The sequence below is a fragment of the Grampus griseus genome, assembly GCF_964374135.1.
Source record: "Grampus griseus genome assembly, chromosome: 1".
In the NCBI taxonomy this organism is placed as follows: Eukaryota; Metazoa; Chordata; class Mammalia; order Artiodactyla; family Delphinidae; genus Grampus; species Grampus griseus.
In genome coordinates, this window is record NC_139017.1 from 132,564,522 (window position 1) to 132,579,135 (window position 14,614).

The 14,614-nt window shown below is 37.5% G+C and overlaps 1 protein-coding gene across 1 annotated transcript in view; it reads left to right on the top strand.

The window, feature by feature from the left end:
• The window catches only part of LOC309830263 (uncharacterized protein C1orf87), a gene marked incomplete at both ends in the record, with an annotated part of 77,043 nt that overhangs the window by 54,005 nt on the left and 8,424 nt on the right, over positions 1-14,614 (top strand). The window contains 1 exon segment of the mRNA XM_082666714.1: positions 11,715-11,794. Coding sequence (XP_082522840.1) covers positions 11,715-11,794 — 80 coding nt within the window.

Consider the following 14,614-nt stretch of genomic DNA (forward strand, 5'->3'; position numbering starts at 1 on the left):
ATACAAAGAAAACATATTAAAAGCAGCAAGGGAAAAGCAATAAATAACACACAAGGGAATCCCCATAAGGTTAACAGCGGATCTTTCAGCAGAAAGTCTGCAAGCCAGAAGGGACTGGCAGGACGTATTTAAAGTGATGAAGGAGTAAAACCTGCAACCAAGATTACTCTACCCAGCAAGGATCTCATTCAGATTTGATGGAGAAATTAAAACCTTTACAGACAAGCAAAAGGTGAAAAAGTTCAGCACCAGCAAACCAGCTTTACAACAAATGCTAAAGGAACTTCTCTAGGCAAGAAACACAAGAGAAGGAAAAGATCTACAATAATGAACCCAAAACAATTAAGAAAATGGGAATAGGAACATACATATCGATAATTACCTTAAATGTAAATGGACTAAATGCTCCCACCAAAAGACACAGATTGGCTGAATGGATACAAAAACAAGACCCGTATAAATGCTGTCTACAAGAGACCCACTTCAGACCTAGAGACACATACAGACTGGAAGTAAGCAGATGGAAAAAGATATTCCATGCAAATGGAAACCTAAAGAAAGCTGGAGTAGCAATTCTCATATCAGACAAAATAGACTTTAAAAGAAAGACTATTACAAGAGACAAAGAAGGACACTACATAATGATCAAGGGACGATCCAAGAAGAAGATTTAACAATTGTAAATATTTATGCACCCAACATAGGAGCACCTCAATACATAAGGCAAATACTAACAGCCATAAAAGGGGAAATCGACAGTAACACATTCATAGTAGGGGACTTTAACACCCCACTTTCACCAATGGACAGATCATCCAAAATGAAAATAAATAAACACAAGCTTTAAATGATACATTAAACAAGATGGACTTAATTGATATTTATAGGACATTCCATCCAAAAACAACAGAATACACATTTTTCTCAACTGCTCATGGAACATTCTCCAGGATAGATCATATCGTAGGTCACAAGTCAAGCCTTGGTAAATTGAAGAAAATTGAAATTGTATCAAGTATCTTTTCTGACCACAACGCTATGAGACTAGATATCAATTACAGGAAAACATCTGTAAAAAATACAGATACATGGAGGCTAAACAGTACACTGCTTAATAATGAAGTGATCGCTGAAGAAATCAAAGAGAAAATTAAAAAATACTTAGAAACAAATGACACTGGAGACACGATGACCCAAAACCTATGGGATGCAGCAAAAGCAGTTCTAAGAGGGAAGTTTATAGCAATAAAATCCTACCTTAAGAAACAAGAAACATACAAAATAAACAACAAAACCTTACACCTAAAACAATTAGAGAAAGAACAAAAGAAACCCCAAAGTTACCAGAAGGAAAGAAATCATAAAGATCAGATCAGAAATAAATGAAACAGAAATGGAGGAAACAATAGCAAAGATCAAGAAACCTAAAAGCTGGTTCTGTGAGAAGATAAAAAATATTGATAAACCATTAGCCAGACTCATCAAGAAATAAAGGGAGAAGATTCAAAACAATAGAATTAGAAATGAAAAAGGAGAAGTAACAACTGACACTGCAGAAATACAAAGGATCATAAGAGATTACTACAAGCAACTATATGCCAATAAAATGGACAACCTGGAAGAAATGGACAAATTCTTAGAAATGCACAACCTTCCGAGACTGAACCAGGAAGAAACAGAAAATATGAAAAGACCAATCACAAGTACTGAAATTGAAACTGTGATTAAAAATCTTCCAACAAAAAAAACGCAGGACCAGATGGCTTCACAGGCAAATTCTATCAAACATTTAGAGAAGAGCTAACACCTATTCTTCTCAAACTCTTCCAAAATGTAGCAGAGGGAGGAACACTCCCAAATTCGTTCTAAAAGCCCAACATCTCCCTGTTACCAAAACCAGACAAAGATGTCACAAAGAAAGAAAACTACAGGCCAATATCACTGATGAACATAAATGCAAAAATCCTCAATGAAATACTAGCAAACAAAATCCAACAGCACATTAAAAGGATCATACACCATGATCAAATGGGGTTTATTCCAGGAATGCAAGGATTCTTCAATATACGCAAATCAATCAATGTGATACACCATATTAAAAAATTGAAGGAGAAAACCCATATGATCATCTGAGTAGATGCAGGGAAAGCCTTTGGCAAAATTCAACACCCATTTATGATAAAAACCCTCCAGAAAATAGGCATAGAGGGAACTTTCCTCAACATATTAAAGGCCATATGTGACAAACCCACAGCCAACATCGTCCTCAATGGTGAAAAACTGTAACCAATTCCACTTAGAACAAGAACAAGACAAGGTTGCCCACTCTCACCACTATTATTCAACATAGTTTTGGAATTTTTAGCCACAGCAATCAGAGAAGAAAAAGAAATAAAAAGAATCAAAATCAGAGAAGAAGAAATAAAGCTGTCACTGTTAGCAGATGACATCATACTATACATAGAATATCCTAAGGATGCTACCAGAAAAATACTAGAGCTAATCAATGAATTTGGTAAAGTAGAAGGATACAAAATTAATGCACAGAAATCTCTGGCATTCCTATACACTAATGATGAAAAGTCTCAAAGAGAAATTAAGGAAACACTCCCATTTACCATTGCAACAAAAAGAATAAAATACCTAGGAATAAACCTACCTAAGGAGACAAAAGACCGGTATGCAGAAAACTATAAGCCACTGATAAAAGAAATTAAAGATGATACAAACAGATGGAGAGATATACCATGTTCTTGGATTGGAAGAATCAACATTGTGAAAATGACTATACTACCCAAAGCAAACTACAGATTCTGTGTAATCCCTATCAAACTACCAATGGGGTTTTTCAGAGAACTAGAAAAATATTTTTCACAGTTTGTATGGAAACTAAAAGACCCCAAATAGCCAAAGCAATTTGAGAACAAAAAACGGAGCAGAAGGAATCAGGCTCCCTGACTTCAGACTATACTACAAAGCTACAGTAATCAAGACAGTATGGTACTGGCACACAAAAGAAATATAGGTCAATGGAACAGGATAGAAAGCCCAGTAATAAACCCATGTACATATGGTCACCTTATCTTTGATAAAGGGGGCAAGAATATACAGTGGAGAAAAGACAGCCTCTTCAATAAGGGGTGCTGGGAAAACTGGACAGCTACATGTATAAGAATGAAATTAGAACACTCCTTAACACCATACACAAAAATAAACTCAAAATGGATTAAAGACATAAATGTAAGGCCAGACACTATCAAACTCTTAGAGGAAAACATAGGCAGAACACTCTCTGATGACCTAAATCATGGCAAGATCCTTTTTGACCCACCTCCTAGAGAAATGGAAATAAAAACAAAAATTAAAAAATGGGACCTAATGAAACTTCAAAGCTTTTGCACAGGAAAGGAAACCCTAAAGAAGACCAAAGACAACCCTCAGAATGTGAGAATATATTTGCAAATGAAGCAACTGACAAAGGATTAATCTCCAAAATTTACAAGCAGCTCATGCAGCTCAATACCAAATAAACAAACAACCCAATCCAAAAATGGGCAGAATACCTAAATAGACATTTCTCCAAAGAAGATATACAGATTGCCAACAAACACATGATAGGATACTCAACATCACTAATCATTAGAGAAATGCAAATCAAAAGTACAATGAGATATCATCTCACACCACTCAGAATGGACAGCATCAAAAAATGTACAAAAATTAAATGCTGGAGAGGGTGTGGAGAAAAGGGAACCCTCTTGCATTGTTGTTGGGAATGTAAATTGATACAGCCACTATGGAGAACTGTAAGGAGGTTCCTTAAAAAACTAAAAATAGAACTACCATATGACCCAGCAATCCCACTACTGGGTATATACCCTGAGAAAACCATATTTCAAAAAGAGTCATGTATCACAATGTTAATTGCAGGTCTATTTACAATAGCCAGGACATGGAAGCAACTTAAGTGTCCATTGACAGGTGAATGGATAAAGAAGATGTGGCACATATATACAAAGGAATATTACTCAGCCATAAAAAGAAATGAAATTGAGTTATTTGTAGTGAGGTGGATGGACCTAGAGTCTGTTATACAGAGTGAAGTAAGTCAGAAGGAGAAAAAAAATACTGTATGCTAACACATATATATGTAATCTAAAAAAAAAAAATGGTCATGAAGAACCTGGGTGCAAGATGGGAATAAAGATGCAGACCTACTAGAGAATGGACTTGAGGACACGGGGAGGGGGAAGGGTAAGCTGGGACAAAGTGAGAGAGTGGCATGAACATATATACACTACCAAATGTAAAATAGATAGCTGGTGGGAAGCAGCTGCATAGCACAGGGAGATTGGCTCAGTGCTTTGTGACCAGCTAGAGGGGTGGGATAGAGACAGTGGGAGGGAGGGAGACACAAGAGGGAAGATATATGGGGATATATGTATATGTATAACTGATTCACTTTGTTATAAAGCAGAAACTAACACACCATTCTAAAGCAATTATACTCCAATAAAGATGTTAAAGTAAATAAATAAATAAATAAAATAAACTCAAAATTAATTAAAGACCTAAATATAAGGCCAGACAGTATAAAACTTTTAGAGGAAAACAAAGGCAGCACACTCTTTGACATAAATCACAAGATGTTTTTTGACCCATCTCCTAGATTCATGAAAATAAAAACAAAAATAAACAAATAGAATCTAAGTAAACTTAAAAGCTTTTGCACAGCAAGGAAACCATAAACAGCATGAAAAGACAACCCTCAGAATGGGAGAAAATAATTTGCAAACAAAGCAACCAACAAGGGATCCATGTCCAAAATATACAAACAGCTCATGCAGCTCAATATCAGAATAAATAAATCAAATAACAATCAAAAAATGAGCAGAACATCTATATTGACATTTCTCCAAAGAAGATGTATGGATGACCAAAAAGCACATGAAAAGATGCTCAACGTCACTAATTATTAGAGAAATGCAAATCAAAATTACAGTGAGGTATCATCTCACACCAGTCAGAATGGCCATCATCAAAAAATCTACAAAAAATAAATGCTGGAGAGGGTGTGGAGAAAAGGGAATGCTCTTACAGTGTTGGTGGGAATGTAAATTGATGCAGCCACTATGGAGAACAGTACGGAGGTTCCTTAAAAAACTAAAAAGAGAATTAACATATGGCCCAGCAATCCCACTACTGGATATACCCCCAGAAAACCATAATTCAAAAGGATACATGTGGGAGTTCCCTGGTGCACAGTGGTTAAGAATCTGCCTGCCAGTGCAGGGGACACAGGTTCGAGCCCTGGTCCAGGAAGATCCCACATTTCACAGAGCAACTAAGCCCATGAGCCACAACTACTGAGCCCACGTGCCACAACTATTGAAGCTCGCACACCTAGAGCCCATGCTCCACGACAAGAGAAGACACCACAATGAGAAACCCACACACCGCAACAAAGAGTAGCCCCCTCTCACTGCAACTAGAGCAAGCCTGCATGCAGCAATGAAGACAAATGCAGCCAAAAATAAATAAATACATTTTTAAAAAGATACATGCACCCCAATGTTCATGGCAACACTATTTACAATAGCCAGGACATGGAAGCAACCTAAATGTCTATCAACAGAGGAATGGATAAAGAAGATGTGGTACATATACACAATGAAATATTACTCAGCCATAAAAAAGAGCAAAATAATGCCATTTGCAGCAACATGGATGGACCTAGAGATTGTCATACTGAGTGAAGTAAGTCAAACATAGAAGGACAAATATCATATGATACTGCTTATATGTGGGATCTAAAAAAGGGGTACAAATGAATTTATTTACAAAACAGAAGTAGAGTCATAAATGTGGAAAACAAACTTATGGGGACTTCCCTGGTGGCACAGTGGTTAAGAATCCGCCTGCCAATGGAGGGAACACGGGTTCAATCCCTGGTCCAGGAAGATCCCACATGCTGCAGAGCAACTAAGCCCATGTGCCTCAACTACTGAGCCTGTGCTCTAGAGCCTGTGAGCCACAACTACTGAGCCTGTGCATCACAACTACTGAAGCCTGCATGCCCTAGAGACCACATGCCACAACTACTGAGCCCATGTGCTGCAAGTACTGAAGCCTGTGCACCTAGAGTTCTGTGCTCCACAACAAGAGAAGCCATCACAATGAGAAACTCACACACCACAATGAAGAGTAGCCCCCACTCACCCCAACTAGAGAAAGCCCATGTGCAGCAACAAAGACCCAAGGCAGCCAAAAAAAGAAAGAAAGAAAACAAACTTATAGTCATCAGGGGATAAGTGAGGTGAAGGATAAATTGGGAGATTGGGATTGACATATACATACTACTATATATAAAATAGATAACTAATAAGAACCTGCTGTATAGTCTAGGGAAGTCTACTCAATACTCTACAGTGGCCTATATGGGAAAAGAATCTTAAAAAAAAGAGTGGATAGATCTATATGTATAACTGATTCACTTTGCTGTACACCTGAAACTAACACAACATTTAAAATCAACTATACTCCAATAAAAACTTTTAAAAATACAAAACAATATTTCTTTGAAAGGTATTGTTTGAAATTCAAATTGAACAACCAACAGAAAGAAGAAAAAAACCCTCTGTGGAAGACATTAACATCTCATAAAATCTCTTGAATTATCCATACAAAATGTTCAGTTAGAAATGGTCATGAATGATACAAAACAGGACATGGATTTTCAAATAACTGTAATTAATATGTTTAAGGAAATGAATAAGATGAAGAATTTTCAGCCATTAATTTGAATCTATAAAAGGAATCAAATGGAATATCTAGAACTAAAAAGTACAAAAATTAAATTTAAAAACTCAACAGATGGGTATAATAGAAGATAGCTGAAGAGAGAATTAGTGAACTGGAATATCATTCAATAGGAAATATCCAGATTGAAGCATAAATGAGAAAAGATGATGGGATATACAAAAAAGAATGTATAAGAGACATATAGGAAATGGTGACACTATCCAACATATGTGTAATTATGTTGCAGAAGGAGAGGAGGAAGAGAGTATAGATGAAGCAATATCTGAAGAAATTATGACTGAAAACCTTCCAAAAGTGATAAAAATATCTCAAGCCACAGATCCAAGAAATGATACAAACTCCCATGAAGACAAACACAAAAGAGCTTAGACTCCTCCAAACATGGTTTGTTCTAAGATCTGAAGTAGTATTTTACAAAAATGAAATATGACCCCAACTTTGAATCTCTTCACAGTGGAGCCTGTGAAGTGAGGGAAGGAAAGAAGGAGAGCAGGAAGCATCGAGCAGGGCTATAGCATGACTACTGATGGGGGAAAATTAGGAGGGAATGATGGTAGCCTCAGAGGTTCATTGATCCCCTCAAACATTTTCTGATGGCCCATCACTCAAGATAGCACAGAAAAATGGCTAAGAGCTTAACCTCCCTTTTATTAAGGAAAAAAAATCCATAGTAATTCCTAGTTAGAACTACTTATACTGAAGGGACAGAAAAGCCAACTCAGTTTGTTTAGACAATAATGAGATTTCGTTTATGTAACTTAAAAGTCTTGCCGCAGCAAGAGCTATAGACATGGTTTGATCTAGCCATTCAAGTGTCAGATCAAGGATCTGCTCCTTTCTGGCTCTCTGCTTGCTTTACCTGGTGTTGGCATCATCTTCAGCCTCTAAATGTTGGTGTCCCAACTGCTCTGGGCACTCCTGTAATAGCAAAATAGCTCTGGCAGCTATGTTCATCATATACTCACAGCACTCTCTTTTGGGAGGTCCTGCCAAGAAGGAGAGAACTTTACTAGCTAAGAAACTGTAACAGATATCTCCTCTCATCTCAGAGACTCAGACTGAGTTTCATGTCCGTCTTTGAACCAAGACTGTGATTGGGATACCAAAATAGTCTTCAACGAATCACAAACCAAGATTGGAGTTGGAACTAAGGATTATTCCCACCAAACCACAGCACTGGGATGAGGGAGGGGTGGCCAGCAAGATATCACTAGAAGAGCAAAATGAAGGGTCACATGCATGGCCCATAAGGCCCTTTAGTTCTGCAAATATCTAACCCACTTCTCTTCTCTTTTCATCCCGTGTCAGCTAGGCTCTTCTCTCAGTTATTGCTTGAATGCACCAAATACTCCCTTCCTTGAGGCCTTTGCCCTTGTGATAGCTTCTTCCTGGAATGATCTTTCCCCAGACATTTGCATGGCTTTCTCCCTTGTTTCTCCACTCAGGACTCTATTTAAATGTCACTTCATAGAGGCCTTTGGTGAATTCTCTATCTAAAATAGCAACTGCAATTACTTTCTACCCCCATCATTGGCTTTAGTTGTGTTTCTGGCACTTATCACTACTTGACGTTATTTTTCATACCTACTTGTTTGCCCTCACCACTGGAATGTACACTCCATGAGAAGATTCTGCCTTGTTCATTGTCGTATCATAATAAGCATTTAACAAATGTTTATTGAGTGAGTGAATGGGTTAGAATCCCAACCTAACCCTACCTCTGTCATCTCAAGCAGATAACTGAAACTTTCATTGCTCAGTCTCCTCACCTGTCAAATGGAGATATTTCTACCTCACAGAGTTATTCTTCAGATTAAGTAAGAAAACATGTGGGAAATGTCTGACATATATAGATATTCAAGATATATATGTTTTCTTCTCACAAAAGCTTCATCCAGTAGGTCCAATGAGGCCATATTCTATCTTTCTTTCTTTCTTTCTTTCTTTCTTTCTTTCTTTCTTTCTTTCTTAGAAAGTATAGTTGATTTACAATTTTTCAGGTATACAGCAAAGTGATTCAGTTATTCATATATATATATAATGTTTTTCAGATTCCTTTACACTATAGGTTGTTACAAGACATTGAATATAGTTCCCTGTGCTATACAGTAGATCCTTGTTTATCTATTTTATATATAGTAGTGTATATCTGTTAATCCCAAATTACCAATTTATTCCTCCCTTTCCCATTGCCCCTTTCCCCTTTGGTAACCATAAGTTTGTTTTCTATGTCTGTGAGTCTATTTCTGTTTTATAAAGAAATTCATTTGTATCATTTTTTAGATTCCACATATAAATGATATCATATTATATTTGTCTTTCTCTACCTGACTTACTTCACTTAGTATGATAATCTCTGGGTCCATCCATGTTGCTGCAAATGGCATTATTTCATTCTTTTAAGTCAATTGTTATCTATTATGGCTTTACTTTAGTATAACCTGGGAATTTTTTAGAATTCCCAAAGGGTTCTCACCCCTAGAGATTCTGATATAATTGGTCTGTGTGACACCTAGGCATTGGTAATTTTTAAAGCTCCCCAGGTGGGAGCATTTTAGCAGCCAGTGCTGAAGACCGTTGATTTCAAGTCATTAGTTGGGGTGGGGGAGAGATGGTATGGCTGGCTGTGTAACTCAGAATCCACTGGAAGCCCTGTGAAACCTGGTCCTTCCAATACCTGGAAATCTCTAGAAGCCAGCTTGACCTATTTCCTCCAGCACAAATCTTCAACTGGCAGTCTAGACAGATGGTTATTATTTATCCTTCCTGCTGTGATAGAAAGAAAAAAAATCACCTCTGCCTCAGGTTTCTCAATTTTCACATGTGCAAAACATTACTTTTTAAAATATGCTTATAGGCGTTAGGAGGGAGAAAGGGAAGCTTAAAAGAGACCAGGGAGATGAACATGCATCTTCTTCTAATAGAACTTTGACAAGTGCAGACAGTAGAGAAACTGGACCAGGACAAACTCTAGGTTCTAGATCTTACACTAAAAGGGATAATGCATGTGAACAGTGCCCACAAAAATGCCTGGCACATCATAATTAATGTAAAGTCCTCTTTTCTGGAGAAACTAGATTGCTTAAGATCACATAAAATAACACAATAACAAATAATACTACCTTGTATTGGGCATCTTCCCTATGTTAAGCATTTTATTAGGTAATTTTTTTAATCTCCACAATATTATTGCAGAAAGCTATTATCATTCCCTTTTCACAACTGACAAAATTAGGATCTGAAAGCTTGCAGCTGGTAAAGGGAAGCAGCCAGATTATAGCATGAGATCTGACACCAAAGTTCATCTATAGCATCTGGGTTAGGTATAGAAGGATAGAGAGAAATCCTTCCTCCCATAGGGCCTGAAAAGGAATGGGAGACACAGAACTATATATTCAGTGACTGTATTTTCCAAACCTCAGATTAGGCCACATGATCATCCATTTAGTCAACCAACATGCAATGAGTATTTATTCTAATGCTGGGTGCTGGGACTTCAGAGAAGATTATGAAATCACATTGCCTTCTCCATTAAGAAACTGTGGGAGAAGATTCATAATGAGTTGTAGGTGCAGTGTTAAAAGTCTAACAAAAGGCTTTTTAATTCAATATGTGAATTTATTTATATAAACATCCTTACACAGATAACACTATTAGTTAACATTTATTGAGTACTTGCTATGCTCCAAGTATTTGCTTTACATTTTCTAGTTCATTTAATCCTCACAATAACCTATAGATGGCATTATCCCCATTTTACAGAAAGGGAAACTGAGACACAAAGAGGACAAGTCCCTTGCCCTAGGTCATGCAGCTAATAGAGAAAGGAGCCAAGACTCAAACCCAAGGCATCTGACTTCAGAGCCTCTATTCTCCACCACTGTGTTATACTGTCACCCTCTACCTTTTGTTTAAAACTCATTGATTGAACCATTTTATTGAAAACAGCAACACCCAACTCAGAAACAATATGTATTTGTTAATGGCATATTTGAATTACACATTAAATATTGAAGCTGAAGCTCCCAGAAGTCTATGCTGTGTCGTTGTCATACTGATTTATACAGTAAATGAATGTTGCCAAGTCTGATGACAGGTGCTGAATGATGAATGAATGATGCCCACAATAAGCCTTAGAGGATTTAAACTGAAGGTCTTTATGTCTCTTTCCTGCATCCTAAGGAAATTTCTTCTATTCATGAAAGCAGCAGCCTGAGCAGCTAGCACCTGGACAGTAAAATCTCCTGGGTTAGGGATGCCATTCAAACCTCTTCACATATAGGACTTCTGACCATTGAAAGGAACAAGGAAGGGAGAAGACAAAGGTTTTACACGATCCTTCAAGTACAAACTTGGGTGGTAAGGGAGGCAGAAGTGCCTGCTTCTCTAAGAGGCAGGACCACAGGAAGAGGTCCCATGCCACTTCCCAAACTGTAAAAGCCCTCCTGATTCAGGACAGTTCTACAGGCTGATGTCTCTGCTTATCTGGAACTCTCTGCTCTATGCACATGCCCACAATCACCTTTGCCTGGAAACTCCTATTCATCCTTCAGGTCCCCACTTGAAGTGTCACTTCCTCCAAGAAGCCTTCTCTGATCCTTCACCACTCCTATCCCTAGCCCAAAAGGAATTTATTTTCACATATTCCTGTGTTGTGTTTATGGTCGTTTGTAATTAAATAATAATCTTGAGTGATTACTTAGCATTTACCTCCCCTTTGTGAGCTTCATCAGGGCAGGAACTAGATCTTTCTTATCCACCAGTGTATCCCCATCACCATTTACAATGCCAATCGTATAGCAGAGCCTCCACATTTTCTTTGCCTGGGTGTATATGTGTATGTGTTAAAATAAAGAGACCAAACTAAAACCATTTTTTTCTTTCTCATCCAGGAAAGAAAGGAAAGGAAACCTCTGCTACTCCAGTGCATCCTGAAGTTAATGAGATATCTCAAGGAAAAACTGAACATATGGTATGCAGCTGGGTATACAGACCTCAGCGAAGGGCTTCACCAATCCTTCGCCTTCTATTCACTGATGCTGGGTGAGGCCCTCCCTTCTGAATTTTTGATTTCCACCCAGTTCCTTGACTATCAGACTATCTTTGACTTCAAGACTCTACTCCAGCAGAGAAGGAATACAGACAAACTCCTAAAGTGTGGTTGGTTTCTCTCCTAGCTGGTATGCATGCAGAAACCACTTATCACCACTCAGTGATGGGCTTGCCATTGGCCCCTGAAAGTTGAACTTGTAGCATGTGGACAGGTGTCCTTCCAGAGCCTGTGACCAGTCCACCAACTGCCAAAAGGATGGTTGTAAGACCTATTTTAACATCTTAACTCCAGCTTCCAGAAACTTAGGGTGACCTTTTCCCCAGACATCCCATTTTAAAATGTAATGGGCTCTTTGATTTAAAAAAAAAAATCTGGCAAGCATTTAAAATTCATTTTAATATTCCCAGCACTTAACCAGGAGAAGATGCAGACAGAATTGAAAAACTGCCTGAGTTTCTCTGTTGTTGTTGTTTTTAAATGCCCGGATTAGAACATAATTCATCTTCAGATGACGAGAGGCCTCTTCATGCACTTCACACTTCGAAATATTTTAGAAAATAGTATCCATTTTGGCAAGCCTCTTTCCATGCAAGAAACAACAGCAAATGCTTTTCTCCTTGAGTGTTAAGTCTGCTGTGAATAAGATTATAAAAAATATATACTTTGCTCTTTTATTTTGCCTCTTGTTTGAGGATTTTACTGCCTCTCTGCAATAATCGATTCTTCTCATATTCCTGTATAAGCAGCATTCGTTGTCCCACTTTTTAGAAAGGCGACTTGAAGCAGAAGTTTGGTAAAGCAACTTTCCTATTGTTCCAGGAAAATCACTCATTTATTCATTCACTTATTCATCCTGTAAACATATCTTGAGAACCAACTATGTGACAGTCACTAACCAGAACTTGAAGATACATAAATGATTATCTCACAGGCCCAGGCTCAAGATCTTTAGCAGATGGGAGAGATACTCTAACAGACAATTACACTATCCCATAATAAGTGCTATGATGGATAAAGGGGCTACAAAGAATTGCCCCTCCCCTAGGCTGGGGCTATCAGGGAAGGCTTCCCCCAAGAAGTGAAATATGATTTGGGCCTTGGAGGATGAGTAGGAGCCTAACGTATCAAGGCGTAGGTAGCAAGAAGGAGTTTTACAACAGAGGAAACAGCGTATATAGGGCATAAGGGCATCAAACAGCTGTATTTTTTTTTTCTGGTTTTATGTGGCTGGAGAAAATGATGTATATATTGAAAGAAGAGAAGGAAGAACAAGAACTTGAATGGTCTTATGAGCCAAGCAACGAATTTGGACTTCATCCTGACACAGTGGGACCAAAACAGTATAGGGTGTGTTAGTTAGTTAGTTAGTTATCTACTTACGTACTTACTTCCTAGGTTTAGCTTAATTCAGGCCCATACAAATTCCCCCATTCCCTGTCTTTAGTGGTCAAAGAGAGTGTTAATTATCTGAAGAAATATATAATTATTTAAAGTCAGTTTCTCAGCTTTAAGGACCTCTTTGAATTTTCTAAAATCATCCACTAAACTGTAGGCAAATGTGCCTCCATCTGGGTAGATTATCTAAAGTTTTCATTGGATTTCTAAAGTGGTCCAAAGCTCTAAAAAGTATGAGAATCACTATTCTATTTACTTTATAAAAACTTTCAGCTTCTCCCAAAATAAACTTTATCAAAGTAGAATTCTTATATATTAATCTCTCAAAATGTACTGGTCACTAGTCATCCGTATGGGTACAGTTTTGTATAGCATTATATTATTTTAAACAAGACAATTCTTCACATTCCCCAGTAGTAGCTGAATCCATGTTTGTTAACTTGGCCTCTTATTTAAATTACTATTCTTTAGAGCAAGGGGATTTCCACAGCTTATATGTGAGAGGTTTGAGACAAGGTACAAAATTGGAGAAATTCAGGTATTTGGAATTTGGGAGAAGTGCAGATGGTATACAAATTGGAAAGCCTAATTCTATGAAAAATTAGTTAAGAATATTTGAATTACAATTAATATAACCAACTCTACCAACTTAATTTATTAGAAGGATAAGGAAGGAGCATAATATATATATTTATATATATTATATTTTATTTATTTATTTATTTATATGTATGTATACATATATCTCCCCAAGGATAGAAACATAACAATAAAATCAAAGACTTGAACCTTGAACATCATCATGACTTCTTATATCTTCTCTCTTCTCGCTGTCAGTTTCATATCCTCTCTGTCTCTCTCTTCTTACCTCTCATCCAGAATGATCTCTGTTTTCCTATCTCTGGCTTTAACTCTCACAAATGGTTCCAAAATCACTGGAAAATGTGTTTACTGAACATTTTGCATTAGATGCCCAGTCCTGCACTATGTGCTTAGACACATGATGGTTCTCTCTACAGCCATATGGATTGAAAGGAGGGGCAATTCCTGGAAAACTGGGGTTGGGCAGATCAAACAATAGATGCTCACTCTCTCTACATGACAGGTGACAGAATGTCTTACATGGCTCTACTGACACTCATGTGTCTATTTATTCTAAAAAGATCTCTATTTTGTACTGGACGTGGGGTTAGGATACAAAGATGAGCTAGGTATAACCTCTATACCCTCGATCTAGTTTTGTGTCTACCATTCACTATATGATCTTAGTAAGTCACTTCCCCACTCTGGACTTCAGCCTCCTTTGTTAAATGAATAGGACAGACAGAACTAGTGCCTTATGCT